Genomic DNA, 24,257 nt, shown 5'->3' with positions numbered 1-24,257 from the left:
CAAACAACTCACAGTCATTAGTAAAAAAAAAACAAAAAACAAAAAACAGAACATTTTTTACTAACACAGAAAATGGACCAATAAAAAGGAAGTTGCAATGTAAATTTGATAAAATCTACACTAGAAGTGATGATGGATGCTATGGGTAGCAAGGGTAACAAGCTTAAAGGGATGGAAAGTGGGCATTCAGGAAAGGCTTCCCAAAGTGACATCTAAACAGACCTTTTCCTTTCAGTTCAAATACTTTCTTTGATATATCCACATGCTATCTTTTATATACTTCAAACTTAATATAGCCAAATAGAGTGCCTGCTTCTGTCATTGTCAATCATTCTTCTCCCACTTTCCCCCATTTCTGTAAAATGTTCATCCAATTGCTCAAGCCAAACACCATTTTGAGCACCTCTCCACTCCTATATTAGACCATAAGCAATTCCCCTTGATCATCTCACCAAAATATTTCTCTTAATGTTCAATTATTTTTGTCACTGCCACCACCCTAATCTGAAATATTATTTTTTAATCAAACTGGTAAAATAGATTTGAAAGTAACTGAAAAATTTGGCAAAATCATCACAGGTTCTGAATTACAGGTCAGTAGAAAAAAACTGCACAAAATTAGCAACAGGTCAGAATGCTGTGGTGAACTAAGCCCTTCAGGATTTCAGAACTATCAAGCATATAGTTTCTTTCAGAACAACAAATAGAATGTTATTTTCAGAAATCAAATTGGACAGACTCATTGTGGGTAAGGAGAAGGGGAAAGAATCCAGAGATAGTGAATGGAGGAAGAATCCAGAGAAAGCTGATCTTAGGCAGTATTATGACAGCAAAATAAACTTCTAAAGGAAAGAGTAATACCTTGGAGGGCAAGACTTGTAGGATGCGAATACACCAGAAAAACACAGGCACAAAGTAAATGGAAACTCTACTATGTGGATGGTATGGACATGTATGCTCCTATGGTCACATGTCACGCTCAGCCATCTCAATCATGTAACGATTGTGGGCTACAGAACTCTGCAGATTTTAACTCAGCAGTTACGTGGCTTCTACCATCACAGCAGAGGCAAAGCCGGGCACTCGTGTGAACCCTGCCGCTACCCAATCACTGTGGGTCATGTATATCCTAGGGTCACGCTATGATCACGCACCACGCACCACGCACCACGCTATGATCATGCACCACGCTATGATCACGTACCACGCTATAACCCTGCACCACGCTATGATCACGTACCACGCTATAACCCTGCACCACGCTATGATCACGTACCACGCTATGATCACGTATCACACTGTCATCACATATGATCACGCGAGAGTCCGTTCTCAGGCGAGGATCGAGGGCTCTAGAACCCTGAGTCTCTCCATCTTGTGACTCTTGTCAGGAAAGGTCTTGGAAGTCAGGTAAGGCCCCACAGCTGCCGGTGACGTGGATCCCGCAGTTTTGTGACCCCCCTATGGTCATGTCCACCATTTAAGTGTGTGGTAACTCCTCAACTGTAGCTCCGCTTACCTTTCTGAGGAGTCAGATCTGCCAGTAGGTTCAGAAAACCGTTAAAACGGTGGTCCGCGCGCTGGCTGAGGGGGGATTTTGATGAGACAGGCTCACACCCTATCTTTCCACCCATTCCTATCCTGCCTCCCTGAGCGGTGGGCCTTACTCGGTAGAGGGGCGCCACGGGGTAGGAGGGTCCCTAGTCTGTACTAGATTTTTTTTTTTTTTTCAGAGAATTGGCGGCGGGAGAGGGCGCGGCAGGGGTTTATGGACTTCTCTCAGTGCCCAGGCTCAGGAAAAAGGGTAGGACCCTCTTCCCATTGCCCTTCCTGCTGCCACATGAAAGCCCTGCTCTTCGGGCAGACAGTTTTGGTGTGTGTGTGTGGGCGGGGGGCGGGGGGGGGGATGGAGGGATTGAGCAAAAAAGAAAAAAAAAGAGCGAACTCATGGACATGGACAGCAGTGTGGTGATTGTGGAGCGGGGGTCATAGGTGGAGGTGGAAGAGGTCATAGAGCGGGTAAATGGAAAAATTTTTAATTTAAAAAACAAAATAATATAAAATAAAATAGGCAGGATGTTCTAGCTATGGCAGGGTCATTATTGTTAGCTACTGCCATGGCCTATGTCTCAATTTGCCAAATTTCTTGAGGGAAGGACAGTAAACCAGCCCTGCTGCCCCTTTCCCATTTTTTTCTCAGTGGTAGTCCGACTACACCCCTTCCCTCTTTTCCCCATAGTGACTGGAAGCATTTTGGGTAACAAAAAGTAGCTCCCCCAGCTGGGCCAGTGGTATAGCGTTGACCTGTGAACCAGAAGTCAGAATTCCCAGTCGGGCACATGTTGCTGGCTAGATCCCCAGTGTGGGTCCTGCAGGAGGCAGCTTATCAGTGATTCTCTCTCATCATTGATGTTTATATATATATATCTCCCTCTCCTTTCCTCTCTGAAATTAATAAAAATATATATATTTAAAAAGTAGCTCCCTCATGGTGAAGGACTGGAGCAGGGCGGGAACCTGGTAGAGGGGGGCTGTGGGGGAAAACGGGGACATCAGTAATACTCTCACAATAAAGATTTTTAAAAAGTAGCTCCCCCATAAAAGAAAAAAAAAACAGCTGAGGAATACTCTGCTTGGGAGTACATATAAAACCTAGGAATTAGGGTTTTTAGAAGTAGAATGTGGCCATTTGCTCCACCCTCAATATTTATACAGCAGAAACATATTCTTGGTGATTAAGTGTTAACCAGACTTGAGTTTCAGTCTTCTTGACTCTGCCACTTACTAGATGTGCAACTTCAGGTAAATAATTTACCTCTTTGTACTCATTTTTTCATCTTCAAAGTGGGAATACTAATGGTACCTGCCTTATAAAGTTCATGTGAAGATTAAATGAGGTGATCTCTGGTTCAAAGAGAACTTCTGATACACACACACACACACACACACACACACACACACACACACACCAGAACAAAAGAACTAACTCTGATCTTGCTTACCACCCTCCCATATTCACTGTCTGTGCAGTGTGATGGCTTATTCTGGTTCTTAAGGACACCAGAGACCTCTCAGATGCCAATTTGTATAACCGATTCCAAATCTGATTTTAATTTTTGTTCCGTATTGGCCTCTAGAGAAAGAGAGAGGGAAGGAAAGAGAAATAATTTTTTAAAAGAATTTCATTTTTTTCAATAAAAGTATCAAAGTACCATCATGTGAAGAATCAGAATTTATTTCTTATATTTACTTTGCTGCTCAATAGTTTCTTTAAAATTCATGTGAGCCCTGGCCAGGTGGCTCAGTTGGTTGGAGCATTGTCCCATACATTATAAGGTTCCTGGTTCAATTCCCAATCAGGGCACATATCTAAGCTGCAGGTTCGATCCCTAGTCAGGGCGAATATCCTCGGGTGAGGATAGATAGATAGATAGATAGATAGATAAATAAATAAATAAATAAAGGCATATGGGGTGGGTTGCCATAATCTTTTTGTGCTTGGGTTCCCTAAATGGTTTAAACTAGTTTAACCAAACACTGTTAGCTTTTGATTTTCTAACCATTGCTTCTTAGACTCCTTTAAAACTTCCTGCTTTTCTTCAAGTGGAAAACAATAACTTTTTAAAGAAAAACATATTAAGTGAAATTATATGTGATACTTGCATTTAATAAACATGTAGATGATACTGAATGAGTAAAATTCAGCAAGTAAGGGATATGTTTACATTTATGGGTATTTAAATATTGTATGAAGGATGGTTAAGGAATATTATCACTTGTGCTATAATTTTATTATATCCACTTTATTTTTCTCTCATTTCAGCACTTCCAGGTTTGTTAAAAGAGACACTATGTCTGAGAGACAGCAACAACAAAAATGTGGTCCTCCATTAAAGGAATATGGGGCATACAGAAATGAAGGTAAAAGGGTTTCCATATCATATTTTTAAGATATGCTAATATCTCAAGGAGAGGGTAGTATCTTAGTTGGCTCATGCTGCTAAAATAGGACACCATGGATTGGGTGGTTTATAAACAGAAGATATTTATTTCTCACAGATCTGGAGGCTGAGGAGTCCAAAATCAAGGCACTGGCAGGGTCAGTGTCTCATGAAGGTCCACTTCTTGGTTCAAAAATGGCTGTCTTATTCCTGTGTCCTCACATGGCAGAAAGGGCAAAGAGAGCTCTCTGGGTCTCTTATAATGACACTAATTCCATTCATGAGTGCACCTCCACTGTGACCTAATAACCTCCCAAAATCACATCTTCAGATCAAGTTAGAAATTAGGTTGAAATGTAAACATTCAGTCTAAAGCAGGTAGTTTCCTTTACTTTTATGGGAATGGAACACTTTTCCACAGACCATTTGAGGTACTAGTGTGCCGTGGAAAACATTTTAGGAGACACTGTTCAAACTAATTATCTTGTACAACACTAATACTGTGTACCTATGTATACCTACAATGTAATGTACATTTACTAATGTATATACCTTATGCTGCTCATTAAGAAACTACTTATTTCTCCTTACCTCATTTTATCAAAGTGAGGTAATCTTTCCACTTGTTCATTTTTTACATAACCCCAATTTATAAGTATGTTTCTAATATCATGATGGCAAGAAATAAGTGTATAAGTGCAAGTCATTAGGAAGTCATCCTATATAATAAAAGCCCAGCGACCAAACAGAAGAATGACCAGAACGACTGCAGCCCCTCGCCCCTGCTAGCCCCATGCCCCAGCGGGCCTCCCCACTCCGATCGGGGGTGGGGCTGGCTGGCAAACTGCCCTCAGCCCCTCGCCCCAGTGGGGCGGTGGCTAGACCCCACCAGTGTAAGAATTTGTGCACCGGGCCTCTTGTATATAATACAAGTACAGTGTCCCACTCATACGAGCAAGATACAACTTACCTGTAAAGATGAGCAGATGCAGAATCTCTCATTTTATACCAATTTCCCACATTTTTTAAAAACCAGCTATTATTACTTAACTAGAGGCCTGATGCACAAAATTTGTGCATGGGTAGGGTCCCGAGGCCTGGCCAGCGATCAGGGCCAATCTGTGGGGCAACCAGCGGGGTAATGGCTGGGTCCCCTGCTGGCACCCGCCTTGGCAGCCTGGTGCCGCCTGCTCACCAGCCCTGCCCTTCACCACTGCTGGTTGCCTTCCTCTGTGGGGCAACCGGTGGGGCAATCGGGGGCCCTGCTGGCACCTGCCTTGGCTGGCCTGGGGCCTGCGGGCTGGGGGCAGCTCCTGCATTGAGCTATGGTCAGTGTATGTCATAGCGACCAGTCATTCCACTGGTCATTCCACCGTTCAGTCTATTTGCATATTAGGCTTTTATTATATAGGACTAGGGGCCCAGTGCACGAAATTCGTGCACTAGGGGTGGGGGGATCCTCAGCCCAACCTGCCCCATCTCACATACTGGGAGTCCTCAGGGGATGTCCTACTGATGGCTTAGGCCCGCTCCCCTTTGTGGGAGGCGACCAGGCTGATCAGGGGAAGGCACCAGCCCCATCATCCCACTGCTGCAGCCACTGCCAGTCACCACAGCCACCAAGGTGTTTTCATCAACACAGGCTCCAGTCCCTTCACCATGAAAAAATGACAACTTTCTTTAAGCATTTTCAAGATGTGTCTTTCATAGGATATGACATTTCTTTCTTTCTTTATTTTTTTTTTATCCTCAGCTGAGGATATGTTTCCATTGACTTTTAAAAAAAATATATTTTATTGATATTTTACAGAGAGGAAGGGAGAGGGATAGAGAGCTAGAAACATCGATGAGAGAGAAACATTGATCAGCTGCCTGTTGCACACCTCCCACTGGGGATGTGCCTGAAACCAAGGTACATGCCCTTGACCGGAATCGAACCCGGGACCCTTCAGTCCGCAGGCCGACGCTCTATCCACTGAGCCAAACCGGTTTCGGCTTTCCATTGACTTTTAGAGAATGTGGAAGAGAAAGACAGAGAGAAACATCAAAGTCAGAGGAACACTTTGATTGGTTGCCTCCTGCATGAGCCCTGACCTGGGTCCCGTCCAGGGAGGAGCCTGAAACCTGCCCCTGATCAGAATTGAACCCAGACCCTGTGGTCGGCAGGCTGAGGCATTATCCACTGAGCCAAACTGGCTAGGGCAGGATATGACATTTCTTAGCTCTCCAGCAGCGGACCTTCGTTTTTTTTTTCTTCAGAAGTGTGGTGGAAAAACCCTAGATCACCTTTTTGGATTCTTATTACCCAAGTTACTAAGAATATTACCAGTGGCATACAGGAACCTTAGCCAATGAACAGTCAGAAAAGGTGTTTCCTCTGTAGTTCACACCAATGGCCGCCTGGGCAGGGGACCCCCAGCTCCCTCCGATCACCGGCTCTGCCCCTGCCCAGGCCGAAAGCCTCTGGCAGAGGCTTTTGGCCTGGGCAGGGGACCCCCAGCTCCCTCCGATCGCTGGCTCCGCCCCTGTCCCCTTGGCTCTGATTGCAGGCTTGCTCCTGCCCAGGAGTCCCCTGGCTCAGGCCCTTCCCAGGCTGCTCAGGGCCCACGTGAGGCCTACCTCAGAGTGACCTGGGTGCCAGGATGTTCCCAGGACCCAGGCGCTGGGCGCCTGTGTATGCAAATTAACCGCCACCTTTGTTGGGTTAATTTGCATACTCACTCTGATTGGCTGTGGGCGTAGTGGAGGTATGGTCAATTTACATGTTTGTCTATTATTAGGTAAGACTAGAGGCCTGGTACACGAAAATTCGTGCACTCAGGGGGTCCCTCAGCCCAGCCTGCACCCTCTCGCACTCCAGGACCCCTTGGCGGATGTCTGACTGATGGCTTAGGCCTGCTCCACAGGGGATAGGGCCTAAGCTGGCAGTCGGACATCCCTCTTGCAGTCCGGGGCTCTCACAGTCCGGGACTCTTCACTCTTTACTACCTGCCTGCAGCGGAGATGGGAGAGGCTCCCACCACCACCGCTGCACTCACCAGCCATGAGCCCAGCTTCTGGCTGAGCAGTGCTTCCCCTGTGGGAGTACACTGACCACCAGGGGGCAGCTCCTGCATTGAGCATCTGCCCCCTGGTGGTCAGTGGGCATCATAGCCACTGGCCGTTCCACCATTCAGTTGATTTGCATATTATACTTTTATTATGTAGGATAGGATTATAGCTGCCATTTTTAAAATTTCTACTTTATGTAAAGCATTGTGATAATCTCATCATATAAATTATTTAGTTTTCAGAAAAATCCTGAGAGGGTGTTTTTTAATTTAAAGATGAAGTATATGAGATAGAAAAGGCTGGGTTATGCCATGGTAATAGAAAATCCCCAAATGTCAGTGGCTTATTCTTCACTTGTACTACATATCCATGGCAGGTGCACGTCCATCACAGGATGGTGGATGTTGGGGGTCTGAGCATTTCTCATTGGAATGACTTGGAGACCCAAATTGATGAGGAGCCACCATCAAAAAATTGCTCTCACTGTGCCTAAGGGGAAGAGTGCCCTGAAGTGATTCAAACCAACAACCATATGTTCTCACATGGAAATAACACGTTACTCACAAACCATTATCCTTAACTAGTCACATACACCACCACACTCATAAAAAGGGTGTCAAGAAGTGCAGTTCTACAGGTGCCTGGAACGGGAGAAATGGAAACACTTGGCAAACAGCACCATTGACAACCATATCACTGAATTGGAGCTCAGAGACATTGAGTATTGCCTAAAATCACATAGGTAGTAAGTGACAGACCATATTCCAGATAAACATATATATTTCAAATCCACACTCTTTCTACCCCTACTTCTTTGTACATTTATGCTGTCCTCTTAAATGAAGTTCATATATACTTAAAATAGAAATTCCTTTACTACAATGCTGCAGGTCTATCTTCCTTAATTGTCTGATTTTCCAACAATGAAATTGAATAGACATGATGGATTTAAATCCCCTGGACTGGTAAGCCACACGTCATTTCCAAGTAAATATATGTATTACATATTTGAATATCCATGAAGACCTGATGGTAGATGAGAGACTGTTCATTTGCTTCATACTTAACAAAAATTCTCTCATGTCTTTCCATATTGTCAAGGAAAAATAATAAAAATGAGAGCAATAATCAATGAAACTGATAATATATGAAAAAGTTGAATAAAGTGCTAGATGTTAGTGCTTTTAAAATATAAGAAAATAAATTTCTGGTGTAATGGGTCAAGAAAATTAGAAGGCACAAATAAGTAACTTTTGAATGAAAAAGGCATCATGTTTGCACTTACAGTAAAGATGTAAAATATAAGACAGTCTAATACTTTGAAAATTTATATGGATAAATTCTAGGAAAAATTTTTTATATTGAAGAAATAAAAAATAGGAATATTAACTGTATTCTTGCCAAACAGTGATGAGAAGACACAATTACTGGTCAATATTAGTTATAGAACTATAAAAAAATAGAAATAAAATAATAACAAACTAAATGCAGCAATGGCTAAAACAGATACTACACCATGCCCAGTTGTGTTTATCCCAAACTTGCAATGTTGGTTTAACATTAGGAGATCCATAATGTAATTTAACACATTAATAAGATAAGGGAGTAAGAAAAGGGAGATTACCACAAAGATTCTGGGGAGGGGGGGCGGGGAAAGACATACCATAAAATTCAACAACCAATGAAGTTTGAACAAGAACACCAATAACTCTCTCAGCTAACTGGGAATACAAAAATATACGTCTTTAAACTGATAACACGTATTTTAAAAAAACTACAATGAACACCATACATAATAGTGAAACATTCAAAGCATTCCATTTAAATTTTTTAAGCATTTTTGCTAACTCAATCTATTTTAACTTTTTTTTTTTTCATTAAGGATCCCTAGTAGTTTAGTGGCTGTTGCTTTTTTATTGTGTTTATTGAAGTGATATTAATTAATAAAATTATATAGGCTTCAGGCATACAAGTGAATTAATATAAGCCAGCCAGAGAAAGACAAAGCATTCCATTTTAAAATCAGAATCAGCAAAAATGACTCACAAATAATCACTTCTTTTCAAGATCTAAACTGAGACTCTGAGGCATTACTATAAGGCAAAATAAATAAATATATACATAAATTAATAATTGTATAAATGTTAAAAGAAACAAAACTGTAAGTATAATTGTCTTTATATAAACCTCAAGAGAATTTACAAAAATATAGTAAAAGCGATTAATAAGTTTATTGGATATAAGACTAATGTATACAACATAATTGCAGCAAATAGAAAATAACATTTTTACTGTGAATATACCATTTACAATAGCAAAAAAAATTGGTTCTGTGAAATACACTATGAATTGGCAGACTTGGAAAATATTTCAACACTCATAAACATTCTTTATATATATTATTGATTTCAGAGAGGGCGGGACAGAGAGAGAGAGCGAGAGAGAGAGAGAGAGAAAGAGAGAGAGAGAGAGAGAGAGAGAGAGAGAGAGAGAGAGAGAGAGAGAGGAGAGAGAAACATCAATGATGAGAATCACTAATTGGCTGCCTTCTGCACACCCTCAACTTGGATCAAGCCCACAACCTGGGCATGTGCACTGTCCAGGAATTAAACCTTGACCACCTGATTCATTGGTCAATGCGCAACCACCGGCTGGGCTGTAGACATTCTTATATGCTTTCCTGTACTGTAGAGACTGGAAAGCTTAAAACAAAAATGGAGGCTTATGTGAGTGTGTGTGTGTGCATGTGTGTGTGTATACTAGAGCTCCTTGCATATAGAGTCCCAAACAGATCTCTGTGTATCAGACATATGCATCATCCTGAGACTTGGAGGTGTAACTGAATGACATGGGAGCCACATATGGCTCAATGATGTAGTAAGCTCTGTATGGTGAAAGAAATCTATGTTTTTTTTATGGGACAACTATAGCAGAATTTCTAGAATTCAGTCTCATGTAAAGTAGCAGTCAGGTAGCAGTGGTATTTCACCTATAACAGTCCCATGGCATGAGCGGGTCTCCCCTGGCTGTGCAGCATCTAAGCCCACTTTCCTGACCATCACAGAGTTTCTGTATGCTATATAATATATTTTATTAAAGATGTCTTATTTTTATGAAGTAGCTAGAATAAACTCTGTCATAGGTAAGTGGGAACATTGATTAACAGAGTAGGTGACCCCAAAATTGGTTGCAATTAAAGGACCTCAAAGAAATGGGGATTTGAAATAGGTTATCTGATTTAGGAGGATGTGAAGATAGTAAAGATCCAATTGACATTAGATTATATATTGTGTTCCATAGCATGCAGTGATTAAACAGTTGCAAAAGTTATCACTTATAGTCACTTGAATTGAATTGCCTTTAAGGCCAGTGTGTTGGTAGACCAAATAGCTGCTGTTAGAAACTCAGGAGGACACTCCTTTCCCCACAACATTGAGAAAATATTGATGAGAAGAACATCATCATCTTTGAAGTGTTCTGAAGTGGCTGACTGATGTAGGCTACAGAGGAAATGGGAATGGGGGATACTGCCATTGACATGGTCCCCTTATTTCAGTGGGGATGTTGGAATTCTAAAGACATAGGCTAAGTAGAAACACTTAACCTCCTGGGTGAAGGAGAATGCTCTTTACCTTAATAGGCAATAAGTATGGAAGGGTACTGACATTGGTTTGAGCTATAGCAACCTTTGAAGATGGATAAACAGATCCCTTGGATCTTGAAATATCTGAAAATTCTCAAATGTTGCATTTGATCAACGTAAAGATAAATAAAATATAATTATAATAAAATATAAGAAAACAAAATGTATATAAACTCTAGATCTGGGGACTTGAGCCATCTTGATGGCAAATGATGGTCCTTTACTCAATTCCCACACTTGACCCAGAAAACCATGAACAAATAGACTACTGAGGAAATACCCTACAATGAAGTCACAAGTAACATAAATCTTCCTGAGCTTTTCCAGAGAGACTGTCAGTGATTCACCACAGTTACTGTGCACTTGCTTGAAGGACACTTGTTCTAAGCTAGAGCTCAACAAACTTCTTCTGGAAAGGGCCAGATCATAAATATTTGAGGGTCATTTGATCTCTGTTGTGACCATTCAACTCTGCTATTGTAGAGTGAAAGCCGCAATAGAAACAATATGGCTGTGTTGCAGTAAAACTTGATGTATGGATGCTGATGTCAGAATTTCAAATAATTTTCTCGTCTCAGGAAATATTATTTTGATTTTGCAAACATTCAAATATGTAAAAATCATTTTTATTTTAAAGACTCCACAAAATTTTTCCACAAACCAGGTTTGGCCCATGGGCTATAGTTTGCCAGCCCCTGATCTAAGCATATGGAATCACTAGCACCCCAAAACAACATTGAAGAAGAAAATTAGTAAAATAAGATGGAAGCCATTCCTAGGAACTAATGGCGAGCATACATCAAAAGCTGATATTTTAAGACAGTGGTTTTCAACTTCAGTGGCACACTGCAGTCACATGGAGAGTTCAAAAATATATTTGCCTGGGTTTCACCCCAATTGTGCTTTAAGTGTTGTGGGTGTGGAGTGGTGCTAGCGATTATTTCAATCTCCTCATGTGGCTGAATTGTTTAAACAAGTTTGAGAACCACCTTAAAAATTTCAATGTTGAAGTTGACCTCAAGGGAAGGGAAGTAAAGGCCAAAACAAGTGAATGGGACTATATCAAACTAAAAAGCATCTGCACAGCAAAAGAAATAAACAACAAAACAAAAAGGCAACCAAAAAAAAGGTCGATGATATTTGCAAATAACAACTCTGACAAGGAGTTGATATCTAAAATATGTAAAGAAATACAACTCAACACTAAACAAATAAATGATCCTATTAAAAAATGGGCAGAGGAGCTGAACAGACACCTCTCCCCAGAACACATACAAATGGCCAACAGATACATTAAAAGATGTTCAACCACACTATTAGGGAAATGCAAATCAAAACTGCAATGAGATACCATCTCATACCTGTTAGAAACAGTTCCCATGGAGTGTGGGAAAAAGACGTAAGTACAGGGGAACTGTGTGCAATGACGGGCCTCTTCAACAGACAGCTGGAGGCTGGAGTTCTATGCATCTTAGTCCGGGACACTGTACCCATCACTGCCTAACAGCCTTTGAGTGAGTCCCATCCAGGGCTTACTTCAGCCCTAACACAGAGTCACACATTATTGGTTCTGTGCATAGGATTTGAGGTGGCTTGGTCAGGATTTGAATGCTAATAATAAATTAAATTATCTGGGTCAAGTATCTTTGACCTCATGGTGACTCACATAAATTTTTATCCTTAAACTGAGGATAGTAACAGTCTCTATGTCATGAGGTAATTGCAGGCATTGAGTTAATATATGGAACTACACTGAAAGTACCTGGAGAAATGCCTGTGACTTAAACCTCTTAAGTGTCTCAGCTTTACTAGGTCAGGAACTTAGCACAATGTCTGGTGTTTAGCAAGGGAAAAATATGTGTTATTTATATACATTGTTACAAGTCCCCTAAAAAATGAGAAAGAGAATAGATGGGTATATGGAAGAAGATTCTGGTGTCAGCTGTTAACATTTCACACGAGTCAGTACCCTTCCATAAGTTAAAAAACACACCCCACAAACAAGTAATAGAAGGAAACATCTCTAACCAACAGAGAAATGCAAATAAAAATCACAATGTGTCAACAATTAAAAAAAATCACAATGTGTGTCCTAGTCAGGTGGCTCATTAGTTGCAGTGTCATACCATACACCAAAAGTTTGTGAGTTCGATTCCCAGTCAGGTCACATACCTTGGTTGCAGGTTTGATCCCCAGTTGGGATGTGTGTGGAGGTAACCAATCAATATTTCTCTTTCACATCCATGTTTCTCTTTTTCTCTCATCCCCCTCTTTAAAAAGTCAATTAAAGTATATATTTTTTAAATCAGCAAGAATATAAGAGATCAGAATGTCATAATTTCACTCTCAGTGCCACACATGGAAGGTCTAAAAAGCTGTGAATTACAGGATTGTCCTGACAGTGGCCCACACAGTGAAAACAGTGATTTCCCAGAGGAGTTCATTTGAAGCCTGATTGTCATCAGTACGCCGTGAGATGATCAGCAGTGAACAGATTTTTACTCATAAGTGGCCCTGAGGCAATATGGAGTAATGGATGTACAACACACAAACCTAGAGAACATTAAATATGATACCCAAAGGAAGCTGGTTTCTAACAGTCTAATTCTCATAATCTTCCAGTACCTCCAAACCACCAGTGTTGTCTGCTGGTACAGTTTCAGTTGAATGTGGTAAAAATAAAATATCATTAGTGAATCCACATATGAGAGAGACAATTGAGAGTACCTTATTTCTATAGATGCCAAAAAAATACTTCCATATCCTTCCACATGTTGAATTACATATGTTGGTGGGAGTGTTTGTGTGGGGAAGGATGGACAGCAACACAACTCCTAGGAGTGAATACAGAGTGCAATATAAACACACATTATGAGCATACCTGTGGCTACATTCTCCAATAAAGTAGAAAATTTACAAGAGACTTAATGGATTGGTTCTTTTATTATTGTGTAATGCCTTCAATACCCCCTCTCAGCAAGTGACAGAATTACTAGAGGGAAAATCAGTATATAGGAGATCTGAATAACACTATAAACTAACAGGATTTACCTGACAAATAGAATACTCCGTCTAAAAGGAACAGAGTACAGTACTTTGGAAGTGTCTATGTAACATTCACCAAGACAGGCCATCTCCTGTGCCATCAAAGAAAACCTCCACAAGTTTAAAAAGAATTAAAATGACACAGAGTATGTTCTGACCATAGAGGGATCAAATTAGAAATCCATAGCAGAAAGAGAAAAGAAGAATCCCTGGAGATTTGGAAATGATAGTTGAAACATCATTCCAGTTTGTCATTCAGACCCTTGTTACAGAAGAGCTGAGATTGGAAGAGCTGTCTCCTGAACTCAAAGGCATTTCAGACTGGGCAAAGAGAAAGCTCACTCTGGATATTTCAAGTAGAGTTTTGTTGGGGGCAAGGCAGGATGAAGGAGGACAGTTTAGGAGGCTGATACCTCTGCTCCATCTGACATTAAAGCTTGTACTACACTGGCAAAGGAAGCACAGCTTGCTGAGTGTTAGTGGAATCAGTGTGGTGGCTGATTGGGTTTGGGAAGCATGAGAGAGGGTGCTTCCCATGTACTGGAGGGGTTGTCAGAGAACTCTGAGAGAGGCAAGATTCATATGCCTTCCTGATGTATGGCTGGCATCTAGTCTAACATATAGATGCATTCACCTCTGTCCTTTATAAATCCTGTGCCATTTTAAAAAGGTTCGCACAGTTACCTCTTTCTCCTCCCCTCGCCCGTCTCCCCTCTTACTCGTGCTATTGCTCCTCCTTCCTCACCCTGCACCATTTCTCCCCTGATAGCACCATCTGTCAGTTATCTGGACAGGCAGAGTATTTTCCTTTCTGAGGTTTGTGGGATTGATCTCTTAGGGCAGGTTGGCATTTTGTTGCCCTGCCTTAGTGTTCATCCAAGATGTGGTACATGATAAGTGGGCACACATGTGTTTCCAAACTTGTATTTTTGTTCCTTGTTTCAGAAGACAATGATTGTTATAGCTCACTTCAAGGAAGAAAGAACAGTTGGGGTTCTTTTCGACGTAATTTTGGCAACAGGACCCGTCGTTATCAACTTGGTGGATATGAGTTTCAGCCTCCACACCTCCTGAAGGATGATGGATACGTGGAGAAGAGGGGAGTCCAGAGGTACCCAGTCAGACAGTAAGTGACTGTGCAGCCTGGTTTGCATGTAGCAGCCCATGGGGCTGTGCAACTCTCACTGCCTGCAATTTTGTTTTTCTTCTCTCACTGGAAAACTGAAGAATGTTAGAAGTGAAATCATGGTTGAGCAATCCTAATTGTAGTCCTGGTGTCAGGGATGAAGGATATATAGAAGACTTTCTTAGCATTCATGGCCACTCTTTTTCTCTCCACTCCCGCCCCTCCCCCTCCCGCAGCACTCCGTATACCATGGGACATGAGAAGAGGAGAGTGCAATATCATGATGAAGGCCGTCTCCATGTTACTCTATGGCATAAGAGAAAATATTTCAGGAGAGAAATGGGGGAGAATACACAAGATCAAACCATGGGGAGTTGGTTCAAGGTCACAGTGAGTGTCCTGAGAAAAAAATCTATAGAGTATGAAGGAGATAAAGGTCAGGTGCACTATGTTGGTCTCATGTAGAGATGTTTGGTACTTTGCTGGGGACAGTTTACAACTTGTCCTTTTTATTACTCCATGTAAGGGCAAATTCAGAGAAGCAATATAAGGAAACAGGCTGACTATACGATAAACAGAGGGGGCTGTCTAAAAGGAAAGGTGGAACTACTGCCAAGGAAATGGAGCAAGTCCACACTAGATGTCTCAGTTTGGCTCAAGCTGGATGTGGGAAATGGGGGGTAGAGTCTCTGGAAAACGTCTCAGAGGGGCAAGCAGTGTCCTAGAGAGGATCTCCTGGAACTTTATAAAAGGAAGAAAATGTCTAACACCTTAAGTTGATTTTGGGGAGGAGACCTTCAAATGGAGAGATAATGTATTTAAGAACTCTATATGTGTCACAAACATAAGAAATCATGTGAGTGGTCTTTACTTTAGAAGCCCTTTAAAGCTCAGTAGAAGGTAGGAAAAGAACACTGTGTTGGGTCTGCTCTCTAGCCTTTCATGTTGTCCCTCCTGTCTCCATGCCCTTTTTGCCCTTAGGTTGCCTGTGGAAGAAAGTACGACAGGACATGGCTAATGGATTCTATCCAGAGCCATTGCAGTGTCCCCTTCACTCCAGTGGACGTAAGAGAGGATGGTGAAGCCAGATGAGGGGGCACAGTAAAGGGGGAGAGACCAGACTGAGCTGGGGCCCGTGGCCTCTGACACTATTGTTGTTGTCTTCACTCCATGTAGTTTCACTATGTGAAAAACAGGGCCCAGTTCTTTGTTCAAGATGCTAGCACTGCCTCTGCATTGAAGGATGTCAGCTACAAGATTTGTGACCAGGAAAACCGGAAGGTATGTGTCGAGGTCATTATCTGTACTTAGTCCTGGGGCAGGAGGACAGGCAGAGCTGTCACCTTCTGTAGGACTACAGTTCCTGGTGCTAACCCCGCCTCTTCTTCCTGCAGATAGTTATCTTTGTCAATATGTCTGCTGTACCCTACTCTGTGCGGGATAAGTTGGAGCCAGAAATAATGGAACAGCTAAAGGTAATGCAGACTCAAGGGTACATGTTTGCCCCAAGACCCAGCTGTTCCTCCTCTACCCTGATTTAGCTGTCACCACCACAGCCTCAGACCTCTCTCTCCATCTCACTCTACAGCTGGCCATGTGCAAACGATATGATGTCTCTCAGAAAGCTCTTGATCTCCAGTTGCTCCGCTATGACCTAGGTACAGCTGACAGCAGTAATTCTAGGGCAGAGGTTTCTGCCTGGGAGGGAGATTTAGATATGGTTACAAGGGAAGGTTTGGTGCTCATCCTGGACCTCTCTCAGCCTTTTGATTTCTTACTCTTGGCTTCCTGAAGACTTGGTGGACCATGATGTTGTTATAATCCTGAATCGAAGAAACTGCATGGCTGCCACCCTGCAGATCATCAAAAAGAATTTCCCTGAGGTGAGGCCTTAGACCCAGTGCTGGTGTTACAGTAGGGGGTGGAACAGATGGGACAGAGGGCAGATTTGTCTCTCAGGTCCTAGATGGTAAGCATCACTCTAACTCTTCTTCCCCAAAGCTGTTGTCCCTGAACTTGCACAACAACAGACTGTGCCAGCTGGATGGCCTCTCTGATATTGCACAGATGGCACCCACAGTCAAGATTCTGAACCTTTCCAAAAATGAGGTGAGAAGAGGGACAGATCAAAGTTGGTTTGATAGTGGGTGGTAGTGTTCATAAGAGTGATGACAGGAGGTAAGCGAAGGTACCTGTGGGGAAGGGAATGGGCTGTGGGTTCAGGGGCTGGTATGTCCCTTTTCCCTCGGACTATTTTTCAGTTTCCCCCCATTTTTCTCAGCTTAACTCTACCTGGGAGTTGTGCAAGATTAAAGGCCTGAAACTGGAAGAACTGTGGCTGGAAGATAATCCTCTGTGCCACACCTTCTCAGAGAAATCTACTTACATAAGGTCTGTGTGAGCCCCTCGTACCATTCCTAGGGTCCTTTGACTTCTGGAAGCCTGAACTACCCCTGACAGTGCCATATCGCAGATGGTGGCAGCCCTGGTCCTCTGGGAGGACTAGAGGCCCCACAGTCTCTTCTCTATGTCCCTAGTCTGGGCTTAGAGGTCTTCTGTCCTTCCTCTGACCTGCTTACCTGATCTCATTGTCTCCAGTGTGGTTCCTTACTCTGCTTCTAGTTTTCTCTGGCATGCCCACCAAAAACATGCTCCAGGATGCAGGGCTCCCTTCCTCCTGCAACCAGGACTAGGAGTGTTGAGCCTCGACACAGATACTGCTGATCTGGACTGAGAAACATCCTCCACCCCAGACTCATGCTGAGATAGTCCTTCCTGCTTCTGAAATGATAGAGTATCCCCAATCTATTCTGGGAGGAACCCCTTTTCCCCTTGCTTGTAAAGGGTCTCCCTCAAATCCCAGGTCAACGTGGGGACTTTCCCACCCCATGCCAAGGACCCAGGTCCAATTTGTTTCTTTAGTGCAATACCAGGAATGAGCCAAACTTGGTAGAATCCAGGGTTCCCTAGTCAAGGGGCTAGAAGTGAGCTACCACCGCCCTGGCGGGTTTGGCTCAGTGGTTGAAGTGTCGGCCCGCAGACCTAAGGGTTTCAATTATTAGCATGTACCTTGGATGCAAGTTAGATCCCTGGCCCCTGTTGGGGTACATGGTTGGAAGCAACCAGTTGATGTGAGGGAGATGTTTCTCTCTCCCCCTGCTCCCTCCCTTCCACTGTCTTTCTAATGATCAACTACATTACATTGACAACCTCCACACCTGCCCTCAAAAAATATCCTTGGGTGAGGATTGAAAAAAAAAAAAAAAGAAGTGAGCCACCAGCAATGAGTAGGGGGCCTCTGCGGCAGCACTGAAAGGCAGATGGCAGAGGGGTTTGAGGAGACAGAAAGACAGTCCTCTCAGAGCCACTGACCATTCCTTCACACAACACATCACCTGCCTGGTCCTTCAGAGGAGGCCTGGGTAGCCTGACATGGGTAGGATTCCTCAGAAAAGAAACCGACTGAGACAGACAAAGATGCACAGGGGCCATGAAGAGAGAAGGTGGTTTTTATATGAGTGGGCCACAGATCCCCAAGGTTAAGGTGAGCTGGGGCCTGGCCCTTTACCCCTTCTGGAAAGGTCTCCTGATCCTGTGGGTGGTGCATTTCCCATGCCCAGTTCACATTGAGCTCCCACAGGTGACAAAGGCTCAACAAACATTCTAACAGGCTAACAGACTCATGCTTTCCATTCTTGCTTGGAGGCCTAGGGCCAGCCAGAAGCAGATGAAGGAAAGGGCTGCTGCAGGGGAGCCATGTCCCTTTTCTCTTTTCTTCTTCTCTGACCCAACCCCCACTGCCAGGGCAGAGCTTCTTTCCCTTCCCTTTACTTTTTTTTTTCTTTTTCCTTTTCCTTTGTCTCTACACTTCGATTCTTCCCAATCTCTGCTCCTGTTTTCACTCTTTTTCTGTCTTCATCCTTCTCCCTTCCACTCCCTGTCTCCTAATCCCTCCCTCCATCACCCCCTTGGCCTAGGGTCCTGGGCCATCCTTGGGGCATGTCCTGTTCATGGCAGGATGCTGGATCCCCAGTGAGGTGGCATAGCCCTGGGCCCCCAGCCCATTCCCTCTTCTCTCTGGAGCCATCAGTGGGGGCCTGGAAGAAGGAAAGGGAGGCAGGGAGGAAGAAGGAGCTCTGGAGTCTGGGATCCAAATGCTGTGGTTTGTGGCACTGAGGAAGGAGGCAGGGCCCTCTAGGCACAGAGAGGGAGGGAGGGAAAAGGTGAGGGATGCAGGAAGGAAGGGAGGTAATATGAATGTGAAGGTGTGGAGAGAGGTGAGGAGACTGTATTTCAGAGATTCCATATGGCAGATGGTCATTGCTCAGCAGGGAAGTGGACCCAGAAGCCTTGAAATCTGAGGCTGAGGAGGGCAAAGGGGATTCTGGGTGGGCAGAACATCAGTGTTTTAAGTAAATGGAAGCATTGCAACCCAAACTATCAACCACTTCTTTCTATTTTTGCATTTGGACAGCACCATCAGAAAGTATTTCCCCAAGTTGTTACGCTTGGTAAGTGCCTACATTCATCATCTCTTACTTACATTGACAACCTCCACACCTGCCCTCAAGCCCTTTGTTTCTTGCTTAGATTACATATTTGCATCAGAGCCTTATCCATTTTGGGGGACATGGATCTCTAAAAAATACATGAAGATGATCTTTACCAAAATGTACCCCTCCCACACACACACACAGAGAGACAGAAAGACAGGGAGAGAAGGTGGGAGGGAGGAAGGGAGAGAGAGAGAAACAGACACACACACAAAAGTTGCATAAAGTAGTATGCATAATGCATGGACACAGACATTTATGTGGCGAAGGCCTGGGCGGCGGGAGTGGGGGTGGGGGTTGGGAGTGGTGGAGAGTGCTGTTGCAGGGTGGAGGGAGACAAAGGCGGGGGATGGGGGAACACCTGTAAATGAGTCAACCATAAAAATAAACAGTAGAGACTTCCAGGACCTCATGATGCAGACGCCCACTGGAATCTTGCCCATGGCATTTCCTGGGGCCTTTCACTCTTGACCTCTCACTTTCACCATCTTCTGGGCACATCCTTCCCATAGTCATCCAGGACCCCCTCCCTGGTCTATACTGCTAACTTACCCCTCCCTTCTCCAGGATGGCCAGGATTTACTCCCACCAATTGCTGTTGACATTGACAGACACTACTTAATAAAGCCCTTAATAAAGGTGAGGAAGAAACATCAACACTAGGGCTATTGTAAGGGAGGCTTTATCAGCCACATGGTCTCAAATGTCTTTGATTCTAGGAAACCTGTAAAGGATTAGATGATATGAAGACTCAAGTCCTGCAATTCCTGCAGCAGTAAGTACCCCTGAAAGTTTTAAAGTCCCTTTTGAGGTCCAGTCCATAGAGGTACACTGTCTTCATTGTCCCCTCACAGATATTACTTGATCTATGACTCTGGAGACAGACAGAGTCTCCTCGGTGCTTATCACGATGAGGCCTGCTTCTCTTTGACCATTCCCTTCATCCAAGACAACCCAGCTACGTGAGTATCACAGTTCAGACTCTCATTTGGGGCGTGTGTCTCCCCAGCAGAAACCAGTCAGCTCATGGAGACACCCCCACTGTCTGGACATCCACATCCTCTTCCTCTTTTTCTCCTAGAAGCAGCTTGTTTGAATACTTCAAGGATAACAGGAATATGAAGAACCTACAGGACCCCAGTGCGTGTGGGATGGGGAAGATTGGGAAGGGAAAGGGGGCATGAAGGGTCAGTCATAGGCCCCAGGATGTGGCAACCCTGAACTTTTCTGTCCTTCCCCCATAGACCTGCGTTTTCAGCTGCTGAAACGTACAAAACGTGACATTGTGAGCTCTCTCTGTGTGTTTCCCAAAACTCAGCATGACCTCAACTCTTTCCTGGTGGACATGTGGTTGCAGTCGGTGAGCACCCTCTTACTCCCTGGGGCAGGCCCAGAAAGATGCAGCTGGGAGTGAAGTGTATGTGGAGACTGAGCACATGTGGTCTTTTTTTTGTTCAGGAAAACCTGCTTTTCTTCTGTGTCAATGGAGTGTTCAAGGAAAGTGAGTGTGTGTAGAGACCCCTCCCCAGGTCCCCTACTGCTCCCTCCTCCAGGCTTGGCTACCTCTCAGAACTCTCACAGCTTCCTTGATTCCTTCACTATTCCCTCCATGTTCTCCTGCCTCCAGACTGCCCCCAAACCAGCCTGGTCTGACCTGCATCCATGCCTATCAGCCCTGCACAGCTGGGGTGATGAGTACACAAATGTGGGGTTTGAAGTCTGTCATCCCAGATCCTGACTGTGCAAAATAGGTCCATTACTTAACTTCTCATTTTCCTCATTTGCAAAATGGGGATAACAAAATACACCTCTTGGGTGGCTTCCAAAAATGAATCAAATGAACTAGTGAAGTGGTTGTCCCAGGGCCCAGCACACGGTAGGTTCCCTCTCAGGGCCCAGCACATCGTAGGTTCCCTCTCAGTAGAAGCAGATTTCTCCTAATGTTGCCCTCCCAATTCCCCGCACCCTGACTCCCAGAGAATAGTTGTCTCCTTGGGCATGAGTGTGCAGTCCCACCTTGACTTGGGAATGCTGAGTTAGTGTGTGAAGCATGTGTGACTCCAAGGGGGTATTGTTGTTTGTTGTTGTTGAAGTGGAAGGAATGTCTCAGGGTTCTGTGCGTGCCTTCACCCGGACCTTCATCGCTACCCCTGCCAGCAATTCCAGGTGAGTGTTATGCTCTGGATGGGGACATATAGCCCAACCTGGGATCAGGGCTGTGGGAATGTGGCAGTGCATGTTCTCAGGGTTTTCTCAGTGTTGTGGGAAGCCAGCAGGTTGATCCAAGGAACAGTCCTGCATAGGGGTTAAGAGCTTGGGCTCTGGAGTTAGAACACTGAAAGTGTTTCAGGTTTCTTTCAGGTTCTCTTCATGGCGCCAACACTCACTAGATTTGTACCTGAGTGAAATCACATGACCCTCTCTGTGACCTATGTCTTCCTCTGAAAATGGGATTAAACTGTCCTCTCCCTTGGGCTATTTCACTGAGTAGATGCAATAAGGTTAGGGGTACAAATCTAGTGAAGCTGGTAGGCAATCTCTCCAAGGGTTGGGATGTGGGAAGGGAAAAGGAATATGGGGAGCAGATAACAGGTGGGTATGGGAGGAATCTGGTGGCTGAGTGGCAGTGGAAGCAGGATCATTGTTGAGGGTGTGGGGTTGTCCATCCATCAGTTGTCTGAGGTATCATTTTTCTCCAGTATGTTCATCGTGAATGATGAGCTGTTTGTGAGGGATGCCACCCCAATTGAGACTCAAAGTGCGTTTTCTACCCAAGTGCCCATACCTTCCTGCAGCACTGGGCCCACCCTCTCTCAGGAACAGCAGGAAATTGTGCAGATTTCCTTCAGCCTCTCTCAGATGAGCCTCTAGTGGTCTCAGAAGTAAGTGATGGGTATGCATGGGATAGGAGGGAGCTGGGAGGATTGAATAGTGGGAACTTGCAGGTAATTATTTTAGATCTTTTTTTTTTTTTTTTTTTTTTTTTTACAAAAGTTCAAGTGAAAATACCTTAATTTTATGCTAATACATTGAAATGTAACATCTAGTTTTCCTATTGGACAGACTGTTTTGCAACTTGTTTATTAATTATTAGCACCATCATAGTTTGCTGTCAGTATATCTTAGGCTACCTTATTTCTGCTAAGAACTGTACATTAAGCAATTGAATTCCAGTAAGCCATAAGCTATTATTGATAGATATTTGTCTTTCCACTGCTTTTTCAACATTACCTGGAGTGCCACTTGGTCATTCTGGTGAATATATCTTGGTAAATTTGGAGGCTTCTTTCTGTGGCAAGATTTAACAGTGACATTGTGTGGTCAAAGTGTCTCCACTTGGTCCTAAGGGAGGTCATCTGTCCTCCCCACAACATGTGCTTTTAGTACAATGATGAGATGACACACAAACTTAAAGTTCTTTCCTCATTAAAAAGTGAAGTCTGAGAATTCAGAGATAAAATGAAATGGGTCCCAGGCTTTCAGCAAGGCTAAAAGGACAGAAGTCAGGTGGCCTGGGGATGATTCTCAGTGCTCCTTGCTCTGCTGTTTTCCCAATGCTCTCTCTTGACTTTCTCTAGATGAAGGGCAAGATCCCAGAGGAGGGCTTCATGCAGTCACCTAGGATCTTGTAAACAAAGCCCGGGAAATGAGCCCTTAGGTGCTCTCGTTTTCATCCTCATCATCTTTATTATATCTCTCTTGCAACCTGAGGCCACATCCATGACTAAGGTTGAAGCCGGACTAACCAGGAATCCAGTTTACCTTGAAACCTGCCAATTGTTCTGTACTTTTCCCACTCAAGATCCCTGTTTATTTTCATATTAAAGAGTTACATTGCACATTGTATGTTTTGTGTCTTGGATTGCTCTTCCCCTGTCCCAACATAAGCCAACAGGGCCAAGACCAGAAGGTCCAATCTTCCCCTTCATCCATGGCAGTCTCTAGCATTTATTTATTTTTTATTTATATTAATTGAATTTATTGGGGTGACATTGGTTAACAAAACCATATAGATTTCAAGTGTACAACTCAACAAAGCATCATCTGCACACTGCATCGTGTGCCCAAAGTAAAGGGATTTTCCGTCTCCATTTATTCCCCCTTTGCCCTCTTCCACCTCTCCCTGCCTCCCAATTTTCCCTCTGGCTATCAGCATACTGTTGTCTGTGTCTGTGTGTGAGATATATATATATATATATATATATATATATATATATATATATATATATATCCCAAAAACTTATACACACTTTTAACAGCTGATAGCTCAACTTTGAAAATGAAGTGTATTTTATTTTTTAATATATCTTTATTATTGAAAATATTACAGATATATCCTTTTTTTCCCCATTGACCCCTTCTAGCCCACACTCCCCCACTTCCCCAGGCCTTCACCACACCATTGTCTGCATCCATGGATTATGCATATAAGTTATTTGGTTAATCTCTTCCCACACACCTACACACCCCTGCCTTCCCTCTGAGATTCAACAATCTGTTCCATGCTTCTATGTCCCTGGATCTATTTTATTCAGTTCATTTTGTTCTTTAGATTGCACATATGAGTGAGATCATGTGATACTTGTCTTTCTCTGACTGGCTCATTTTGTTTAGCACAATATACTCCAGTCCCTCCAGGCTGTCTCAAAGAGTAAGAGATCCTTCTTCTGTATTGCTGCATAGTATTCAATGGTGTAAATGTATCATAGCTTTTTTTCCCCCCCTGAGGCGTAGAAGTGTTTTATTGGAGAGGATTTTTATTATTGTTCAAAGTATTACATATGTCTCCTTTTTCTCCAATTGACCCCCCCAGCCACTCCCACCCTCCAGGACAAGCCCCCACTGCCCCAGTGTCTGCATCCATTGGTTATGCTAATATGCATGCATACAAGTCCTTT

At 43.5% G+C, this 24,257-nt stretch overlaps 1 protein-coding gene across 1 annotated transcript; it reads left to right on the top strand.

Moving 5' to 3' along the window:
* Positions 1-1,174: 1,174 nt before the first annotated feature.
* Positions 1,175-22,230, top strand: LOC308240175 (nuclear RNA export factor 2-like; the record flags this gene model as incomplete). The annotated part of the gene is made up of 17 exons (XM_080653115.1): positions 1,175-1,324; positions 15,788-15,871; positions 15,983-16,091; positions 16,205-16,281; positions 16,395-16,464; positions 16,601-16,689; positions 16,808-16,915; positions 17,088-17,197; positions 19,281-19,317; positions 19,927-19,998; positions 20,079-20,134; positions 20,214-20,321; positions 20,441-20,499; positions 20,604-20,719; positions 20,818-20,860; positions 21,453-21,525; positions 22,059-22,230. 17 exons carry the CDS (start codon positions 1,175-1,177, stop codon positions 22,228-22,230), a joined length of 1,533 nt encoding a protein of 510 aa, XP_080509241.1.
* Positions 22,231-24,257: the final 2,027 nt, after the last annotated feature.

Source organism: Plecotus auritus (assembly GCF_963455305.1).
Source record: "Plecotus auritus genome assembly, chromosome: X".
NCBI classification, from domain to species: domain Eukaryota; kingdom Metazoa; phylum Chordata; class Mammalia; order Chiroptera; family Vespertilionidae; genus Plecotus; species Plecotus auritus.
The sequence above is the reverse complement of the archived record's forward strand: the minus strand, read 5'-3'. Positions and strand labels throughout refer to the sequence as shown.